We start from the raw sequence: 22,994 nt of genomic DNA on the forward strand, positions 1-22,994 counted from the left end.
GACAGGCGCCATGACGATCTCCATACGGCTCTTTCTTTCTCTCTTGCCGCGCGGCGTCAGAGCACTAGAGACGCCCACCCCGCCGTGCATCCACCCTCGTCGAAGCCGTGATTTGATTCCGGGGACTCATCTTCTCGATTGGGGGCGCACTAACTTTTCAATCAGCCGTCAACTCCGCGGTTGTGAGAGGGTAGAGCGGCAGAGGCCATCCCCCAGTGACGAGTGTCGGAATCTCTCTCTCTCCGAGTCCGTATCGTGTTGCCCAGTGGTGTCATTACGGTTAAAAAATGTTTGGCGTGATATCTTGAAAAGATATACTTTTTTATACTTGGAATCTAATAGCGCGGATTTTAAGCTGCCTATAATAATATAGCAATAAAAATAATCGACCTTTTATTTTATTCTCGACGTTTTTTTAAATTATAATAAAGCATAATATACAGCAAAGGAAAAAGATATAATTTGTTTCTAAAAACTATGTATCAATAGGCTAAAGAAATAATTGCAGAATATAGAATTTTGTGTTTTTCAAAATTTTGTGAATGTTAAATTTTAGCAATCCATTTCATATTAAACAACAATGTTTGTTTATATCTTCTTCTTCCATTAGTCTATCATTACTCAAAGAATAAAAAATTATTTCCAAAGAAAAATCTTGAAATATAAAATTCGATATAAAATATCAATACTCCAAGGTAAGAACATGGCTCATTGATAAAAGTGTATTAATAAGATGATTTACAGCACGACTGCTTTTGTCGCAAAAAACGGGCATGCATGAAAGATATTCTCACGAGACATATGCAATAACACGCCATGAATCGCGGGTGGGTGCATACAGTTACTCGCCGACGGCGTGGGAACCGTGAATGTGCATTCTTAAATGCCGCTCTGAAATTTATACACATTCACGACCCGGCGCCATTTAAGTAGAAATAACTGAAAGAGGTTCAAAGGATCCTTTGAGCGCTCTTCGATATTTCTGAATTATGGCACGTGCATATATCATCTCTATATTCCCATGTTAGAGACTGTCAAAGTGTATCGAAGTATATTGCACTAAATTATAATGTTTCTTTGCATGGTAATTGCATATTATTATCCAAGTTTATAATTGCTTATGTTTTACGTTTTTTAACATACCTATTTTTAGTAATAAATCAAATGTAAGTTTCTTTAAGAGAAGCGACGCATTATTTTCAAAGTCCCGAAAATGTACTTCGATTTGAACAGATTGCATTACTCTATTCTCACCTGCTGTTCATTGTATTAAAATTTTGAGCAACGATCGGCGCGTAAAAACGATCAAATTTCGAGGAAATAATGTAAAACTTTTACAGAGAAAACCGCAGCGGCGCATTAAAAAAGTGGCATACTCGGCTGAAATCGTCGCAAATGGAGACAGGCTGCGAATTCCGTCGGAATTCCTGAACATGGAAATCCGACGAGCACACGTCGATCCGACCACAATATATCGTGTCCGAGGGCCCTCGCGCCCACGGTCGTTTCGAGAGTAGCGATACGAAGTTTTGTCGATATCCGCGCACATTCTCCGACCCTATAACGAATTCCGATACGTCACGCGGAGTTTAATATCGAAAATTGCGTTTATATATTAACTTGTTTAAAATCATTTATCGCGCGCATTACTCGCTAATAACGGGTCCGATGCTTTGGTGAGTGCGCGTGCGACCGAGAATTTCGCGATGCATAATGGACCGCAAAATATAACAGAATAATTGTTGAATCCCTGAATATCATTTTACGAAACGACGAGAAGAATTTTACGCTTAAAATTCCCAATTTATTACGATCATTTAGATATTTTCTCAGTTCGGTCATACACAGATGTCGGATCGCAACCGCATATAGCTGTATAGAAATACACCATATTTATGATATCGATACTTTCCGATATTATTAAATAATCTATAATTATTAAATAATCTGTCTATTTAACGACAATAATTACAAAATTCATTTATTAATAATATGTATTTTTTAATTAATCTTTTGTAAGAATAAAATCACATAATAAAATAATTATATAATAATCTATTTATCTCTTTTTGTCGATAAAATATAGATTTTCTTGATAAGTGACTGATAGCAGAACGATGCAGACAGATGACTATATTTTTTTTCATCTGGGTATAGTTTGATAAGAGCGGAAACTGTTACGACAATCTAAGAAATAGACGAAATGGCTTACGGAAAAATAGGATGATTGCTTCAACCGTGGCCAAAGGGAAGGAAAATGGCAAGCGCGCCGACAACGAAAGTACAACGACAACGATTATTTCACTTTCTCAGCAAATGGCACATAAACATAGCCGCAGGGTGCGGAGGAAGGGTCGACGACGGATACGGCGAGCAACTCGAGCTTAACCAACCGAATAGAAGTATGATTTATAAGAAGGAGGAGGTTACCTCACGGAAAAACGAGAGTTCTTGCAGTTCGTGAGGCACCAAGAATATCGACCTTAGAAAATTGTACCATCCAGCGTTTGTTGCAGTTTTGTCATTTAATAAAACAGGTAGAAGCACACAATTTCGATACGTCTCAACTGCATATATATACTATTCTCTTTACATTAATAATTAAAAATTTCCTCTTTTTTTCTATACAAATAATATTTATCTATTTGAAAAAATACGGGAAATATACCTTTTTTAAGTATTTTTTAATTTTTTATATCTATTCAATAACTAATTTTCCTTTAAAATTTTTATATATCTGTTCTTTTTTTCTCGAAGAACATTCTTAATCGTTACATGGATATTATATTTTTAAATTTTGATTTCAAGAATAGTTGAAGAGACAATAAAATATCATCAAACATTACATGCCAAAGTAGATATCAGACAATACACTCTATTTTTGCATTTAAGTTTTGTGATTTTCGTCGGATACATATATCGTTAAATTTGTATCCTGTTATCAAAAGCACTTGCGAAGTTTCCATTTCCGTCTTTATCCGTTCTTCCATCGGAGACACCACCACGCGACGCAAGGGAGCGCAAAACGCGGTTTGTCGCAAGAGTAACAGTTTCCTAATACACTTAACGATCTCCGCCGTGCTCCTCCGTATCGTTCGCTGTTTCACGGTCATTTCTCTCCGACCCCGAAATTAGTGGGGCGGAAAGATACGCGAATCTCGGATATATTCCCGGCGAGTGGCGGGCAACCGCCCAAAACACTCCCGCCACTGCACCGTTCCGGAAGTAAGAGGAGTTCCAGAGGTGGAAGGCGAGGGAGGATTTACGATCGCTTTGTTTCTCGTCAGACGGTTGGTCGGAAAAGAAGCCGATGCGCAGCCGGATGAGATTGCAACTCGATACACACAACTCGCTTTCAACCCGAAAGACTTCATTAATACGAGCGGGTTCGCACGTACGTTGATACGAAGCGGCGCGGGCGGGTTGATACGAGCGATCTCGACGGCGGCGAGAACGCCCGTTTCTCAGCGATAACTGGAAACTCTCTACGCCGTCCACTACACTACTGCGGGAGATTTGTTGTGGAGGATATCCTTATCGTCTGGCAACCGTGCGCGTGTAATTATGAAGTCGCAGCGCATCGCATGTATACACTTGTGTACACGGAGCGACAAAGCTCTTCAAAGAACGTTTATTTGCGCTTTTCAAGCGAAGTTTGATACACTGTTGTGGATACACTGCTATCATCATAATTAGCTTACATTGGCAAAATTGTCGAAAGAGTACAGATTAATTTCAGATCAATTTTGCATGCGGTCTTTTATTTGAAGCATTTACAATTTACAATACCTTTGAATGGACATTGCTTCTATTGAATATTAAATATCGTTATCGCATGTAAAACCAATACCATTTTTTAATGTAAAGAAATGATTTTTCGATTATATCGACAAGAATCTCTGCTGTAGTGATTCAGCATTGTCGTTTCCAATACAAAAAGAGTCAACTTTTGTCAAAGGAAGACTGCCCGACGACAACTACGACCAATTTCGATTAAGTTTGAAAGAGCCTTTCGCGAGCCGCGTTAGGGAGCAATTACAGAGCAGGATTAATTGCGGCCGCATGCCGGGAAAAATAAGTCCATAAATTAACAGCGTTCCACGTGCTTCCTCCTACCGTTTCTCTCACTTTCGATCCAACCCTGCGGAAATCCACCCTATGCCCAATCTTTTCTCTTGACACGGATAACTTATTGCCCCGACAACGCACTATGCATTTCCGAAGCGATTAAGCTGCCACGCGGCTTTTTTTGCATCTCCTTCCTGGTCTCTCTCTGGCGCTCTCTCTCTCTCTCTCTCTCTCTCTCTCTCTCTCTCTCTCTCTCTCTCTCTCTCTCTCTCTCTCTCTCTCTCTCTCTCTCTCTCTCTCTCTCTCTCTCTCTCTCTCTCCCTCTCTCTCTCTCTCTCTCTCCTCTCCACCCTCGTCGGTATGTCGTTACAATTGCGCGGCGGGAAATTCTGGAAAAGTTTCCCGCGGGAGTTTGTGACGCCAGTAGCCGAGACAGCGATCCATTCTTGCCCTGTATCGCGTAATTCGTTTCGCGAGTATAATACCAAATGAATTCCGAGAGACTTCGCCGAAAACGTCAGAACGGGGGTATCGCGTATCGGAAGTATTCCGCCGTTATTGTAATCTTTTAAATAGACCTTTTATCCACATTTATACGTTTCATCTGATTGTAAACTTTAAATTAGGTAGCGATCTATTTAACGGAACTGATTGCAAGTAAGGTATACGTTTGCAAATTACGCTTTCCCCGACGTAAATGTACCGGAAGAGCGCAAAGGTGTCGCGTGTTCCGAAATCAGGGAGGGCACACTGTGTTCCGAACCATTCTTTTCTGCCCTCCTTCTCCGCCACCGCGGAGGGCGAAGGTCCTGGCCGTTGGAAAACGCTGACTGGGAAGTAACTGCCCGGCGGTGAGGGACGTCGACGCTTTTTTTATGTGACACAAAGTAGCACTTTACCAAATGACCCGAATCTTTTTAGGGGTGCGACCGGCGTCGCATTGACACTGCACGAAATCGCGCGCGAGAGCAAGATCGGGAATTCGTTTCCTGAAGATTGGAAGCTCCTAAAAGGCTGCGTCGCGCGACGCCGAATTTCCCCGCCTTCAAACCTCTCACGTCCCCATTTGCAAATGGACGGCATTAATTTCATAGTCGAAAGTAATCGCGATTTCTTCGACGATTTGAATGGTTATTCGAACAACGCGATTCTCAAAAGCCAGTTCGCTTATATGTGTCAATAATAAGTATAGAATAACAAAGCAAAGAAACGCAGTTTCCAACAGTAAAATTAATAAATGATAAACTTACAAAGATACCGTAAAAAGCAAGACAAAAAAGAGGGACGATATCGGCATCTGTAAATCTCATCGCGTCGCGGTACTCGCTATAAGGGTCTCACGACGTCGTTAGAAAAACGTGGGGCGGAATCGAGTCAATCTCTGGTGGCAAGTGCACCATTCGTTCCGGCGCGTATACTCGCGCAGGTATGCGCCGTGATATATCCGGTTTATAAATATTAAACCGAGATCACAGAGGGCTCGGAGGTAGGTATCATAACCTTAAGACGCCGAGCTGCGCATTGAGGAGGGGATCATAGGGGATTTGCGGACCGTATCCTCGTTCCGCGATATTACCCCTTACACCCTTACGTGCCGATTTACTGCTCGAGCATGCACACAGCTCCTTCTCTCGCGATATAACTCCGCGGTGTTATCCGCAGCATTATGGCGATGTTGCACGTATGACGCTGTTGAATAATAGCGACACGGCCGCGTATTTCCATGGGGGAGAGGGTGGCAAACGGGGAGTCGTCTCGATTGATTTTCCGATGCGAATTGCCGAACTGCGAGAGGGGGACCGAAAGTTTCTCCATGGCGATTTCTCGAAGGATCGCTGACGGCGGCGTCTGGATTATGGCGAGCGTGTCGAGAGTCAATCGGTTGTTGAACGAATTAGAGCCCGCCTCGGGACGCGGATTATATTAATCATGTCACCATCTTGTAACACGTACTCCTACCGCGTTCTTTAATGAGTCGAGAGTGGAGCCCAAATTCGATTTTCTTAACAGTTAACAGTACTTTAATTATTAAAAATAGTTTATCAACTGGACTGTGTTAATGACAATTAAAGTAATCATGAAAATTATTTCAATAAAAATCATTATAAAAAATATTTGAATATTTTAAAGATATGAATACATTGAAGTTGTGAAGGTTTTCTTTAACATAAAGTAACTGTAAAATTTTAATGCAAACGATAGATTTATCTTACAACATACATATAATAATATTCTGGAAAATAAGAAAAAGATTAATACCTTTATACCCAATATTAAATTTATTACTTGTTAAAACAATATCAATATTGTGCATCACGAAATCGTATAAGAGAAAACGTTTCGCCTCTAGGTTTCATTTACATTGCCACCCGTCATGAAAAGGGATTGAAGAGCCGTGAGAGAGTAAGTTTACACCCTAGTCGTGCGCACGACTTCTCGTTATTAATTACTCCAAAATCCAGAAGCTGTCAACGAGCCGCAGCTCTGCGGCGCACAGCCATAAACAGCCGAAAACAACCTCAACACGAATTTCAGAGGCGTACATTCTAAGACGCTAATTGTATAAGATCAATCCAAAGTTTCATTGATTACTTGTCGCTCCTTCTGGCGATAGCAAACAACCTTGTTTCCCGATACGACATCGACGACGGTGGAGATTAAAACTAACATAATTTCGTTGATACCTGATTATCGATAATGACGTTTATATTCTGAGAATGTAAAAACAGATTACTTTCGCATAAAGGTTTAGAATGGACGATAAACGAGGAGATGTTTAAAAAGAACAGTAAGGAGATAATGGGCGGGAGAAAACAAAGGCCGTAAGAATGAGAAAGCGAAAGAGGACCGAAAAAAAAGATAAGAATTCCGCATCCAATTTACCATAAACCCAGTGATTCCGTCGGCAGAAGAGTGGTCGGATAATAGGCAAAGCCAACAAGAAATGTTGGTGGCGCGCTACACGACCGCGAGAAACAAAAAATTTTCGGAAGCTGCATAAAAGTGAAACTAATAAAGTTATCTTCTTCTTAGGGAACTTTATATTTCATACTGGAGAAAAAACTATCTTGATTTCTCTGTTGCCTTAATAGACTGAAAATAATATAAAATTGAAAAATTTGTAATTGTTTCTTTCGCAATTTACCATAGATCATTTTCTCGTTTTCCTATAATAGAATATATATATTCTACTATATAAAGAAAAATTACATATGTAAATATATTTGATATATTATAACATAGACAATATTAAAGTATTGTTAAAGCATAAATAATAACTGCTAAAGCATAAAAATAATAGCTAAAGCATAATTATGTTTTTTGCAATATTCTCGTAACCAGCATAATTTTAACTGTTTTGAGGAGATGGAAGAAGTGTATGCTCATTTAATTATTGCTCATTCACACTTTTTTTGGAGAAACACTTTTAAAATTTTTAGCGATTTTACCCTCAATTACGGCTGCGAATTCATGAATGCGCTATTTTGACTGCTTTTTTTTCCACCATCTAGTAGCAGCCCTTAAGGTGCCGCGGCGGCGCCTCCCGCGAGAAAGAAACATCCAGGGTGTCCCTCCGGATGAGCGTACCTCGTCTCGTGAAATGTGATAATTAAAAAAGTGTAGTCTTTGTCTTCATTTACGACGAAATGAAACGTTCGCATTAAAAATTCAATTAAACGCGGCCAGAGCATCACGCCGGAGTAAGCTCGTGGCGACCTGCACAGTTTGAGTACGAAAATGTGTATCATTGCGTTTTGCTAGCAAGACGAACAGAAATAGGAAAACAGAATAGAAAATGACGCGGAGATTGCGTCGCTAATTTTACACAACATTAGACTACTGTAGTTTGTGATGCAGCTCAGTCGTGTGAGAGAACAAATCTGCTAAACTTTGATTGTAAGCGATTAATTGAAACTTGAAATGAAAACAGATTAACTAAATTTCAATTAATTTCAACCAAATCTTAGTTTAATAAAATTTTAATTTTGTTATTATAATAATAGATTAGAGCTGAGTTATGAAGATATTTAACGCGTGGAAAATAAAAATATGATAAAAATGTATGAAACGTCCAGTCAAGTTTTCGTTGCAGAAAAATCGAAAAATTCGAAGTTGTGATTAAAAAGACTGGCAATATATCCCTGGGGAGGGCGGAAAAGACACCGCATATAATCGCCCCTTTACTATCGGCTTTTTACGAATCCGCCCCTTCGATCCACGGTTAAAAATTAAGGATGTTGTACCGGCTAGATCAGCAAGAAGAATGATAAAGGAATTTCCGATGATAAATCATTCCTCGCTGGGAAGCGGCAAAAATGCTCGTCCACGCAAAAACTTTAAGACGCGTGCGGTTATCCGACGATAAATCAATTTTTTGACATCGTCGTGGCAATCGTAGCCGGATGCGCGATGGAAAAGGGGACCGAAAGTAGAGGCGGGGTTGAAAAATTAAACAAAAACAATGGGCACAGGCACAATGAGGAAATAAGCACCCATTGATAATGCCGCGAATTACGAGTCCGAAACAACAATGGGATATCAGAATAGCTATTATACCCGGGTAGACTCAATTATTTTAAGCCACTTTTGTGCCGCGCTAATGAAGCGAACAAAGCCGAATATTAAAGCAACCTCCTATCCGCCATCCCGCTTCGCGCTTATCTCCTGTGTCTCCGACGCCACGCTAGTTTCTTCAATAAGCTCTAACCCACCAACTAGTACTGCCGCCTCAACCTCACGAAGAATAAATTTCAGATAATTCCAGGCCGTATCCGCACTAATTTACTAGATTAAAAAATAAGAATATGTGATATTCCTATTATCTAACGTCATTATTTTAATTGGTAATTTAATTCTATGAGGTACATAGATAACATGCCCGAAACTTTTACTATTTATAGCTATTTTTCCAAATGGTTAAAATTATATTTTATCTTGTTTTAAATTTTTATTCTCACGATCCTATACCTTCCCTTCTATCGAGGAGTAAAAAAATCTGCTTTCCATTTCAGAGTTATCGAGATAATAATTTCATTTGCGGCCTAAGCCAAAGTTATACCGCGATAATGTCTATAAATTCTCTTGGAACGCGAATGAAATATCCGCACTCGCTTCGCGACGTCGTCCATCCGGGAATAAAACACCAAGTAAATAAGCGGTCTCCGCACTCATGACTTTTACAAGAATGCCGTCGATATCGCGTCCGATCGAAGATATTGCCCGGAGTCGTGTGAAAAATTCTTTGACGAGTAATCCCGCGACGACAAAAGTACTGACACTCGATACTATTCGAGAAGTCTCACTGCGAAAATCCCCGAAGGCGACGAAAGGATTTCTCAGGCGAAAGCAAACAGCTTTTTCCGTTTCGTCGGGATTAATCGGCGCTACCTGATACAGAAGCCGCAGATGTAAAGGGCGTTACGATTGTACATTCCTAACATAGGAAGTACAGTTCTGATCGTCGACATCTTTTTTCCTTTTCCTGTTATTCCTTTTGCAATTCAAAATAGTATTAAGAAATAATATTTCTTAATACGTAAACTCTCTAAAGTAAGAAACAAAATATTTTTATTAATTGACTTCTTATTCTAACAAAGAAATCTTTTTTAAAAGATATAAAATAAAGTGTTCTAGAAGCGGCAAATCTAGAGTGATCCTGTTTTTTATGCATTAGAAAACAAATCAAATTTTATATATTTGTAATTTTTTCGGCGACAGAGATGAAGAGATTGTACTCTCTCTTTATAGTTAAAAAAATGATTGAGTCCTTTGATGATATTTGATACCACTCCATCGCGTATGTCGACGTCAGAACGCACTTTCCCGTACACCCACAGGAAAATCTTGTTAATTAGAGTTTCAGAGTGAAGCGCGAGACGCGTAAGATCAGCGAGAGAAGACTGGGGAGAGAAGCGAGAACGAGAGAGTTTCTTCTGTGAAATTCCGTAGACGTGACTTCAGCATCAAAAGGAAGAATAACTGTTGTACATTTCCGCCCTTTTTCCTTGCTATAGGAAAATTACATCCTCTTTAAAAAGAGAAGATACTTATCACAGGACAAAAGTACATATGTATACCTATTTAGTTTCTGAAAATGCGCGAGATGTTTTGCGTTCTCGATGCGCTGTTTCATTCAATAACCGATTTTTTTAATATTAAAAAGTCTTTTAACCGTAGGAAGTCTCTTTCCTCGCTTGGTTACTTCTACGTGTGGACAAAGCTCGACTAATGAATATTGCATAACACTTGGTTAAAATAAATAAAATATGTCCATGACGAAGATAAAAGAAAAACATTTCCGCGCTCGAGTTGAATAATGAAACACAGGAAAGAAGCGAAATAAAAGAATCGGCCAGCGAAAAGGCACAGGAGGAAATAGCAAACGAAGGTAAAAGTCGTGAAATTCAAGATTTAACCCCATCCGCCGGTCGAGGCGACGAAAAGCAACCCCTCAGTTCGCTGATATGATAAACACCCGAAATGACAGCGGCATCCGCCCTTTACCTCGTCTCTTTCCTCAGTCCTCCTTGGCCCTTCGAGTTAATCACGTCAGGCGGACGAACCCTCTGATTAAAACGGCCCTCCGTCTCTTCTTATTATTATTGTTATTAGAGAAGGCGAATGCGGAGCACTTCGGGAGAACGGTCGGGAGAGACGCTAAAGCCGCCAGCCTGTATGTAGATACTATGAGTCTGTACGCGAATACGCAGACCTTTCTGATTGTCAGAATTTTCGAGATTATTAAACGGCTGATGAGAGTCGGGAAATAGTCTGACGCAGAAGTCGTTCCTTAATTAACTCTCATATCTCATGATCAATCGCGTATTTGTATGCATAGTCGAGAATTTTGTTGCGTATTCATATTTGACGTTTTGGAAAACTATATGATCATTAACACTTTGACTGCCATGTCATCTATATCTGGATGTCGCGTAAATTTTCGCAAAGGCCTTATCACTCATTTATGGGTGACGTACTGTTTTATTTAAAGATTAAGACTAAAATTATATTAAATATTTAAGACATTAAAGAAACAATTAATTTCTTTTGCTGAATAAAAGTGATATTTTTCGATAATTAATTATTCTTTTTAACTATAAATGTATTTAGTTTTAATCTTAAAATATGCTCTGGCCTTACACAAATGCTTATATTATTGACAATATAAAACTACATTGGCAACATTTCGCTATGATTTATTAAATATATACGAATTTGCTGCGCGTTAAAGATTTCGATGTAAATACTTAACGGGGCCATTATCGAGGTGATTACGCGTGAAATACGGTAGTGAGTGTGTCTCGAATAATTTACATATAAGATTTGGTAAACGATTTTTCTCCTGTCGCCGGTTGCAGGTGGGTATTCGTTGACGCACATCCAGCACGCGCGCTCATTAAATCTGAAAAATCATTAAGGCCGAGGTTTGGATTACGCTCGAAGGCTTGGTGCTTAGCGAGATGATAGGCCCCCATCGCCCATGGGCAGCGACGGTAAGATCGTAAGGATTTAAAGCCGGTCGCGTAACGAGGCGACCCATGTAACAAATTACAAATAGTGTCGTTGGCTTCTGACGAAGCGCCGGTAACTACTTACGCAGAAGTTGAAGAAACAACTTCTTTCGAGCTCGCGGCAACCCACCGGTCGTACTGGTAAAAAGATCGAGATATCGAGCTCCTCCTAAAGGAGCAAGAAAAGACCGAAGAACCGAGATCCGGTTGCGCGCCCAACGATCTATCCTCGGAGCGACCAATCATGCTAATAAACCCGCTGGGCATAAGTAATACGGAACGATCGTAAATCTTCGCGAAGTCGATGAATGCACGTGCCAATATCGATGCCGGGGAAAAGGCATGTGGGAAGAAAACGATCGGAGAATCTTTCGTCGGTGTTTGATTATAGAAACAGGTCTTTCTATTATCATTGACTGAAATACACCGCGTGAACCATCTCTGCTCGATCATGTTCAGTATCGTATATTCATGATACATTTGTCTTTACACACGTTTTAATATCAGTATAGAAAATAATGAAATATTTCAAAAGACATTGTGTCTCCAAGTGAATTTGTTCAATAATTAAATTTATCAATATTCGCATTCAGTATTTATTTTCATGAAAAAGCATGAAGGAAATTTGTTTAGAAGTTTAGTCCAGTTTATTCTTTTATTTTTTTAAGTATATGCATTAGTATCAATGTTTGACATATTTTTTAATACGGATAGAATTCCGCAGGTTTTTAAGATCTGAGTTCGTTTACATCTAAGATCTGACTTGCAAAATCCTTGATTCGTTATGCTGTGATAATTCGCATTGCCGCACCTCACGCTACACTCCTCCAAAGACTCATCGAAAGGGCGCTCGTCGCGTGCTATCGCGCACAGGTGTGCACACGGTCGAATGATCGGCGCAACAAGCTGCACGCGGAGAAATAACACGCAACAGAGACATTACATAACGTTTGCGATGAGGCAAAAAGAGACCGGGGAAGGCACTGTGAGCGAGCAGTGAGGCACGGAGCAGCGGAAGGAGGATGGACGAAAGAAGGGCGGAAAGAAATGGAAATAATGAGTTCGCACGACGCGACCGGGACCTGCCTCGACGCGTTATAAAACGAGTCCTATCCGCCGGCCAGTGATTGCTGCCTTGCACGGGCTAATAGCACCCACCCGCGAACGTAACGAAGGGTTATGTGGATCACGAGTTTGTTATTGGCTCGCTTAATGACCCGTCCGCTCGTTCTACCTGTCCGATGCGCGCCACGCCGAGCTGCCAACGATATAACCGGTCACCGCGTATGGAGTGCCGGTATAATCCGAATTTACACATGAAAGAGATAATACACGTGAAGATATACAAATGGATTACCTACAATGACTTCCTTTTTTAACTCTCTCAACATCATTTAAAAAAATTAAACAACTACTTTATACGATGTGTAGTATATTTTTAGACAACTGTCAAATAAATTCTACTCAATGTCCATTAATTAATTTTCGATGTAGCAAATGTCTATATTGATTCGTAAAAACTTGGATAAAATGCTTCGAAAAAAACGTTTTCTTAATTGTATAAATTATTTGTAAATTATATGGAACATTTCCCTTTTGTGCTTCCGGAACCTGTCTATTTCTCAATTAGAGTCTCTACAAAATGTGTGCGCATTGAATAACGTGTAATTCAATGAAAAAGCAAACCAGAAGTCTGATGTATTGAAAATGAAAAGACTCTTGAATCATATATACAACTCTTTTCTCGTTCACTCGCTATATTATTAAATAAGGCATAAAGCATCGAAAAGCAATGTAAAAAGTAATCCAAAAAAGAGAGTATCTTAATGGTAATTAGATCGTTTGAATTATTGCGTCATTTATTCCCCACTTTTGTATTTACATTTCGCGAAAAGTATCTAGGTCGCGTGCAAATGAGATGCGTTCCAAGTTGGCTTCGACTTTAAAGCTTCACGGAACATTTTGAATGCTCGGTTGCAACTCTAATGAGGCACTTGACCTGGTATTGCGCGCATATAATTTGTTTCCGCGATATTCGGAACGTCAGTATGACATCAAACATGACTACATCTGAACGGAGCATAAGAGTTATCTAATGTTCTTCGGAATAGCAAACTCTGGATTGTCATAATCAAGACATTCTCTTTTATAAAAAAGTGAATACTCAAAAACTAACATAAAGGCGCGTTGGACATGTTTACCGTAAAACGATCTTGTCTCGTTCAAGTTTGAAGAGTAACTAACAATAAAAACCTTAAGTTATTCCAATACATATTCATTCTTCATTTAGAATTAAAAATCAGAATTGGGATTTCGTTTATTCGTTCGGATTCAATCGTAAAAGAAACGTGTCGACTTTTAAATGCTGTTTGTCACAAAATCGAAAAGTCGTTTGAAGCGAAATCCGTTGTAAGCCCTTTCAAAGCGTCGTAAAAATTTGTCGCCAGCTTGCCGCAGCCGTATTCTAGATCGACCGACGGTTTATGCGATATCGTAAAGACATTTTCTTTCTGCGTACAGAGTAGTGCCGTGAAAATTCCAGCACACTATCGCTGAGATGCCTTGAGAGATCCCGCGCGCTATATATCGCGCGCAGTTCCGGACTCTCCAACCAGAAATCACAGAAATAGTCCGGACAAGTTAGAAACTCGCTGCGTTTCGACTTCCGTGCAGTGGATGTAGTGTGCGCGCATTCCCGCCCAATAAATTAATCACGAAACTTTCCCAATGTGGAAGTCGCAAACTAATTTGTTGGCCGGCTCGGAAAGTACGCGCGCGTACACGCCCCCCCCCCCCCACGTGTGTATATAGTATATACTACGCGCGCCCGCGCGGGCCAAGAAGTATAATAGGTATGGATGGGCGCACGCGCGCGGATCCGGCGTATAATCATTGCATTTATATTCACTCACCATCGATATTAGACGAGGATTGATCCACGCCTGCTGCATGTTATCGTCGAGGTACCGTTTCGCTATCCGGGCAATGTTCTCTTGCGGCTCTTTCTTCGACACGGCCGATACGGTGGGCGGGACGACAACGTTGGCATTATTCCTGAGACAGAAACGGATTAACATGAGCATCGATCAGGCCATGCAGGATTCGTGAACAGCTCGTAGAAAGCGAGCGCAGCTATGATTATTACTGTGCTACATGATAATTGGGACGTTCGAAGCAGGGAAAAATATTTTCGGCCGAAGGCTCGAGTAGGCAGAACCCGAAGATCGAACAAAGAGTTACGTAACCTTAACTAAACATATGGTACATCTCTAAGAAATTATGGCGAGTCAAATCAGTAAACGTCCAAGAATTAAAAAATAGTAATTTTTTTAAAATATTATGTTTTCACATAATATAATAATATTTCTCCATTTTATATTATATGTCAGTATCACAAAGTATTCCGTGCTAATTGGCGAAATTACCATCACAATTTGTCGACTATATATGAATGTCACGTTAGAAAATAGGCGGTACCATGATTATAATCGTAGTTGGCATGTAGTTTGCTGGAACATTTCGGTGAACGACGTCAGGTCACTTGTGCACGCACGAAATTCTCGGCATGCGTAGAATAACTTCAAAGTCGAAGCACGTGTGTCTCTTCCCGAGAAGAGAACATTCGCGTATGACTGAAACGAGGTCTTCGATTTGCTTAAAGTACGTCAGAACGTGCCTGAATTTCATGTCATATTGTAACCCGTACAACACATATTTTTCTATGCATCTTCGATGCAATTCAATTACAGTAATAATGTCTGTTAATCTTTTGCGCTTTAAAATTTTGTGCTAGAATAGTTAGAAATAATTTATTATTTTAACATTATGAGAACTCTGTTAAAATTTTATAAAACTCCAAAAATATGTCTGCAAAATAAGAATTGTTCATTACATCAAGTACATGTAATACAAAATGCAAAAATAATTTTTTAAAATGCGATAAATATTTTGCCTAAATGAAAACTTCGCTTGTCAAAAATACCTACATGCATAAAATTATTGTAAATTATTCTGCAGTCTAGTGTATACAAGATATGTGAATGCATAGGGAAATCCATTATAAATACTTTAAATCTTAAGTTTTTTTTTCACAATTCTCAAACAATCAACTCATTTGTTTTTCGGTAGGAAAGGAGTTGTTTGATAGCAGGATAAATTAAATACAGATTAAATACAGACAGCACTAAAATCTAGTGACGTGCTGCACGGCGTTAAACGCTATTATTTAGTTGGATGAGTTATTAATATGAACGACATTTGAGGGAGAATGGGGTCTAAACGCAGAATGGGTGATGCGGGTGTGTATGGGGCATTGTGGGGCAGGAGGCCACGAAATTAACGGTCTCCTGTGCCGTATACGGCGATGTATCAAACCGAATCTATTGTGCAAGCGCCACACACCATTGCCACCGTCACCGGCCATCACCGGCCGCCAGATTGCACGTTACACGACATAGGAAACAGCTCGGAATGAGGAGGAGAGGTCGATACGATACGTATCTCCCCGCTACGAAGGATCATTATAACATTGCAGCCGCAACTGGTTATCGACGTCTTGATTGGATTAACGTAACGATGTCCGGCGTGCCCGAAAGAATACATTCTCACGACGTATTAGCAGAAGACCATTAATTTTCTGTAGACCGTTACTTAAGTGAAATTACCGCTAATGAGAAGCAAATAAAATTATTGATAAAGTAGACAGATATCTATACGCATGCAAAGACTGCATCCGTAAATTATTTCTAATCGTACTTAATTAAACGGACACCTGGGAAATATGTGAATATTTCAATCATTTGATTTGTTATCAAATTTTCAATATAAGGACGAGAGTCTAAGTATAGTTTTTATATTTCAGAACACTTGTCCAGCGACAAAGTTTTGTAAAATACACAGAAAAAAAGAAAGAATATAAATTTACTAATTCTTCACATTTGTACGAGTTAAGAAGATGTAGTCATAAGGGAATTTCCTTCTAATAATTTCTTACGACTGTAAGGCGCTATTACTCATCATGCATGCATTCTAATGACGCGAAACGCGCTTCGGCGTAGCCAGACAGTGACTGAATTCCCCATCGTGCGTTCACAATTATCCCATTAATCCCCAGATGGGTTACGCTGTGTGTAGACTTTTTAACTTCCTCATCGCGACGTCTTCGAGGCTTACGCGCATCCCGTATGCGGCATTGCTTCATGTAAAATTAATTATCCACCTATCCCGTGGCAGGTTGTACCGAAATTTACGTCCGCTGTTCGTTTCTGTCAGAGCTGGCTCGAGGAAGAGTCTGGCAGAACGTTCGATCCACGCCACATATCTAAACAATTTAATACTTGAACTTTTGTAACGCGATTCTCATAAAACAAATTAAATTTAAACTTCTTTATGCTGTTTTGTAATCTTTTAGTTAAAGCCTTGAAATACACTTTTGTAAAAAGATGATTTTGGTCAAAAAACAAGCGTTATGTATATACGTGCACAGAGAATTTCTTGACGATCAAGATATCTATATCGAAGATATCGATTGTATCATATTATACACTTGTTTCCTTAAGTACAATAACAATTTAAATAATAATTATCGTAATTATTATAGTAAATTGTTATTGTACTTAATGATCCCCCTATTTTTCCTCAGGATACCACGCTGCTCTCCGACCGCTCCTGTTTTCAACAGATCCCGTAAAGCGTGGTCCCGTGCGCACAATGCACGCCTATGTCGCCTATGAATAATCGCGCGCCCGCGCGTGTGTGTATATATACAAACATTACGAAACACGCATTCGCATTCAATGGAGAGTTCCTCAGCTCCGAAGCGCGCGTTTAAGCGACGCGCGGTGTGACTGCGAAAGGAGCGGGGCTGAAACGCGGATACGCCGTGGATATCCCATAAGTGAATTATGAGAGTTTATCGCGACTCCGTCGCCCCGTGCCAGCTGTCGTGGCGCAGCTGCCGGTTCAGGCCTCCCCAGCGAGTTAAATTATTGCCGGGATCCCCCGAAACCGTCTAAATTATTGGTCCCGGCTACGGATCAGCACCTCGAACACCTTAAAGACGCGAACTCCTCCGTCCGGAATACGTACAATCTCGAATGTCGAGCAATTTACCCGATTACGTACGATTACCAGGCGGTTTCCTTTCGTGGGGAACCAGTCTACCTTCTCAAAGCAAAAATATAGGCACAACATATTCTTGGGTTTTTTTTTTCCAGCCAGTTTTCTCTTCTCCGCGGTAATGGTTAACAAAACTAAATTTGCAGATAAAAAGTGCGGACTAAAGATAAAATTTAACATTTTATTTCTTAGCAATGCGAAGCAATGCAACATCAAATGTCATTTTAACCTATTTAGAAAATTAAAATATGTGTTACTTTTGATAATTATTTCATTATTTTTAACTCTGTCTCTTATATCAAAATAAAAAAACACAAATGGAGTTATAGAGAATAATGATATAGAATATTTATTATGTAGTCTTCATGCAAAACGGTACATTTAGTTTGTCAAAAGTCATAAAAGCATTATTGAATGCTTCAAACATGGAATCTTCAAATAGAATGAATCCGAATAGAAGCAATTAACTGTCGTTAAATTTGGATTTTCGTCATGCATGATGTTTAAAATATAATTAATAATTTTTTAATTGTTTATAGACTGACTTTATATATTAACATCAATAATATTTTAATCGTGGGAATTTAAAGAGACGCTTACGATCGCTATCACAATGGCTATCGATCGATCGTTTCTTTTTCATTCATCCGCATCAACTCAACGACGCGAATATAAGTATCTGGGACGATCAGCGAAGGTGGAACATGGTACTTTCCCATTCTTCTCGTATAAGGCGCAACGAGGTAAGTGTGGGAGTTAATAACGCAGAGGATGAAAAAGTAGCCATCTGCACGAAGCAAGCGTGAGACGCGAGTAAAGAAAGAGGAACAGTACAAAGAGGGACGACGGATACGACGAGAGAAGATCGGACGACCATAGCAAGGAAGATAATCTTCAGGACTACGCATATACTTCCTTTTGCTCGTCTCCGCGAGTTTTACGGAACCTCCTCGGCGGGACCCGAGAAGAGGCGACCAACGGACGAAATCCAACGCCGAGCCGAGGCGAACCGCGCCGTTACGCTCGCTCTAAATCTCCGTAAATGCGTCGCGGTCGCCCGGCAGTCTCCCACCTCCTGTTTTCTGCAGGTGTATCCCCCTATACAAACCTCTCGAGACGGTTCTCACGAAAATCCGCGCCGGCCGCTCGCTGAATGAAAATTCACGGTAGACTTGAGAAACTTACTTCGTCTCGCGTCCGCGAGCAATGGAGCGGGCAATGGAAACGAAAATGTACGGCGCGTTGCGCTGTGCCAAAAGGACGCCTGTCGCGTCGCTAAGACGACAAACTGCGAATGTTTTTAATTTTAATATAAAAGAAAGCTCAACTTATAAAACGAATATTTATTCCACACATGAAGAGTTTCTTACCTCTCGACGTGTTAATTTAATAAAAATGTGTAAACTTGAACGATCTATTATATGCATTTTCGTTTTGTTTCGTTCAACCATCATCACTGCGTTTACAATGTGTGCGGCATGAAAGATGAAAGCAACGGACACTCGAATTTTCGTCCAAACTACAACTTATCCCGCCAAAACTCGCGGCAAAGTCAGAAGCCAATACGGAGGGATCCTTGTCACACACTTTATGAGTACCCGAACGATAAACTCGATAATTTAATGAGTTTTCTCGCTCAATACCTGTCCTTGCACTGTCGTTAAATCAGCAAATTGCTACTAACGCAGCAGGTATCATCTCGCATATGGATCTTAGGCGATCGTTTCCTTTAAGAGACTGAGAATGTTTTCGAATGTATTCAAATGTTTTCATGATCTTTACTAGACATTAGCGTAATTTTCTCTGCCAAGGAAGAAGTACAATTCTGTCATTTTATTCAGATCTCGAAGAATAAAAAGATTAAACGAAAAAGATACGAAGTTATTATGCAGATAAGCATCGAGTATTAAAAATAAGATAAATTAATAAATAAAGAATAAATAACTCTCTCTTTAACAATATTTTTATCGTCCTCTTCAAAAATATGCAGTTAGTAGCAGAATAATCGCCATAAATCACTGCACGAGTCACAATTCATGCCACTGATCGATTCATACAACCGTTTGACTTGAAAATTACATCAGAAATTTCACGCTTCGACTGTTACCTCGTGGTACGGTTGCAGACGCGAATAACAACGTTTCTCTCGGCCGCAACCCTGAAATAAAACTGGCAGCTACTAGGCGGTGAAGAAAAAAACGGTACACACACCTAGGTAACATTCTTGCCGTTTTCACGAGCGATAAAGCGCCGGTCGCGCAGTAAAACGTAAATCCGGCTATTTAGTGGGAGTAAAATCGATGGACGGGGCCTCTCGATCTTCCGCGGTCCGTCTGCTTTAGATATCTTCTTAACCGGTCATTTCCCAGCAAAGCGCTATAGATTACCGATCGTTACCTGCATAATACGATCGGCGAACGATGATGCATCTCGGATCTTCGGAGGATCCGAGGAATCCGCAGTTCTGAAATCTGCTACGCGATCAACACTATTTCTAGCAAATTTTTCTCTCGTAAAAGTCAAGGATATGCATGCTAATATTATAACCTCTATTTTTCAACTACCTTCTTGTAAATACAATGCTTTAAAGTACATATGTTGTCACCACAATAAGATTTTTTTAAATAATTTGAACATTCCTACCATTTTTTTTTCTTTTGGATGCCAGGTTTATCACAAGTTTTTAATGTTTTGGTATTTCAATAAAACGCGCAGTTTTGTTCAATCTGCCGAAAGAATGCCAACTAAAAAAAAACCAAATGCGTTCTTGACATCGCGTGTACAATCGATATTTGTCGTTGCTGCAAACAGTTCTGATTATGCTGGGACACGCGTACGCGCGGCTTATATTCCGCGTTATGACGCTTGATTCACATTTATAAGCAAAGATGCACTTGCGTCCGTAATATCTGGCGGATATGTAGTAGATACAAGGATCTTTGCATACAAAGACCTGGGCAAAGACCAACAAGACAATTTGCTAGTACTATCCTTATGTACCGTGTTTATAACCAATTCATGCGTATGCATATCAACGATCTATGGCAGGTCTTCACATGCCATGATCTACTATTTACCCCGTTTATGACGAAAATTGCTCAAGTAAATTTTTAGCAAATCTCTTTGAAATACATAAATCACATCTTTGGAACATATTTAATTTCTAGACGGTTATTTTGGTTATTTACGCATAATTATCGCACTGTGAAAGTTGTATCAATATTTTATTTTTAAAAATATCAACGTTATATTTCCATAACAGTGTCATTACTTCATTTTATAATTAAATTAGAGAATATTCTTCAATTTAAATTTAAATCCTTCAAATTCAAACCTTTTATTTATTATAAAATTTTTTTATGCTTTACACAGAATAAAAATAGTATATTGGAAACGCAATTCTCTTATGCAAAGAATAATTCGTCAAGTTCATATTTAAAGTCGAAGTTTATTCCACGACACGAAAGTTATTTTCATCCAGAAGGTGCAAAAAGATGTTGCAATATTCATCGAGGATGCATCGATGTACGATAACGACACTTCATAATCCAGAGGAAATAGTTTTGAATAAATGAGCGATCGGCGAAAACGAGAAAGAAATGAAGATAAATGAATAACGAGACTCGCATTCCAATAACCTCTTTGATATTAACCGATGGCGATTAGCATTTGCACGAAGAGAAATCCGCCATAATATATATATATCGGTAGAGAGGAATAACTATGTATTTTTCGAGAAAATAACGATGTTCCACGTCTACTTCGGCGCGACGATACCATTCAGTACCTTCGAACCTAAGTGCGATAACACTCCAGGTTATAAACTAACAGCGTAGTCTCTAGTAGTCTGGGAAGTTATCGCACTTTAGATGCATGCTGCTCTATCCTTTTAATGTCTCATTCTCTTCTTATCTGTTTAAAATAATTACTTTTCAAAAAAATTCTCATAACGTGCAACATTTTCGAAAATAAGTGTTACAGATTGATGTGTTCGTTCCGATTCTTCTGTCTAGTTTCAGGAATTTCGGGTAAATCAACGTGCATGAAAGATTGCATTGGTAAATCAAATATAAGAATGCTCGGATTTATATATTCCCATAAACCCGTTCCTTCCAATTCTCTATATATCACTGTGCTTATGTAAAGTCACGTCTATTCTATTCAATGCAAATACGTTCAGCGATTCGGTATACGATCTCAATAAGGGACCTCGCTGTTGCTCGCGCGACGCGAAATAAGAATTTCCCGGAAAGAGCGGTTATCGAAATTGAGATCGTTTATGGCGCGTACTTTCTAAACGTCGAACAATCGTTGGCATTGAGCATAGGTAAGATTCCGGAACGAAATCGTTAAACGATCCCATCTTAGCGATCGCGGAGTGCGTGGTCGTCGGTACCTTTGAGAGATAACACAGGTCGTAAATCCGTTAAGACCCGCGATATCGATCTGCCTGAATGTACCGCGCTCCCATAACGCGATAGAATCGAGTTCGTTCCGGATCTCTTTCTCTATCCTCTTCCATCTTGGTATTGATCGGTGCTTATCAATAGTGCATGCATGATGTAAACTGTAAACTCAAAACGATAACGATCCGAATATGATATTACTTTATTCCTAACTAGATTCGACAATTTAGTAATAAACAAGATAAAAGCATAATTTTTTATGTCAATTTTAAATATAGAATACCGTAATATTATTTCGCTCAAGTATACTTGCATTTATACAATGCTTCTAAATACGAAGCTGATTGCAAAGGCAATTCTCAAATGCATTCTCGATTAACTACTTTTCAGAAGAGTAGCCTATTTCTATCAGAATGCTCATTCAGTATTCATGCGGTTTCGTAGATTAAAATAACTAGTATTTTAAATTACGACAAACTCAGAACCAGATAATCACATTTAGCGCTAACGGTATGACGAGAATACAACCACCGAAAATTTGATACACTTTGCTACATGTGCATATGTTACCCCCCCCTTGGGAAATTCAGAAACAGCTCAGCAAATTTTGCTTATGCAAAATTTGCTGCGCGCTCGAATCAACAGCGTTGCACGATTACATTCTTGAAGATAGCTCCGTGAGAATGAGGTAAAAGGTGTCAAGTAAAGAGCTCGACGCACACCAAGCAAAGGGTGAGCCGAAGGTAAGCGCGTCGAAAGATAAATAGGCTATCAGATGGTATCGGCTTGGCAGCAACCCCCGGGGATCTCCCTTCTTCCTTTTCCTCGTCATCTGGCTGTCTCGCCCTCTCCGTCTTATTTTTCTTCTTTCGCTCCGCGTACGTCGCGTATG

The 22,994-nt window shown here is 39.7% G+C and overlaps 2 protein-coding genes across 5 annotated transcripts in view; one reads left to right on the forward strand and one right to left on the reverse strand.

Annotated features, from left to right (window-relative positions):
* Positions 1 to 22,994, forward strand: part of LOC143904062 (uncharacterized) — a 404,129-nt gene that overhangs the window by 324,913 nt on the left and 56,222 nt on the right. The window lies entirely within an intron of this gene.
* LOC143904053 (uncharacterized) overlaps positions 1 to 22,994 on the reverse strand; it is a 325,508-nt gene that overhangs the window by 227,132 nt on the left and 75,382 nt on the right. For all 4 annotated transcript variants that reach the window (XR_013258841.1, XM_077418274.1, XM_077418273.1 and 1 more), the window contains exon 4: positions 14,492 to 14,633. Coding sequence is in view for 3 of the 4 variants with exons in the window: in XM_077418274.1 (XP_077274400.1) it covers positions 14,492 to 14,633 (142 nt within the window). In the remaining variant the exon portion in view is untranslated. The remainder of the gene's footprint in view (positions 1 to 14,491; positions 14,634 to 22,994) is intronic.

Source organism: Temnothorax americanus, unplaced genomic scaffold (genome assembly GCF_048541705.1).
Source record: "Temnothorax americanus isolate GAGA-0224 unplaced genomic scaffold, ASM4854170v1 Scaffold5, whole genome shotgun sequence".
NCBI lineage: Eukaryota > Metazoa > Arthropoda > Insecta > Hymenoptera > Formicidae > Temnothorax > Temnothorax americanus.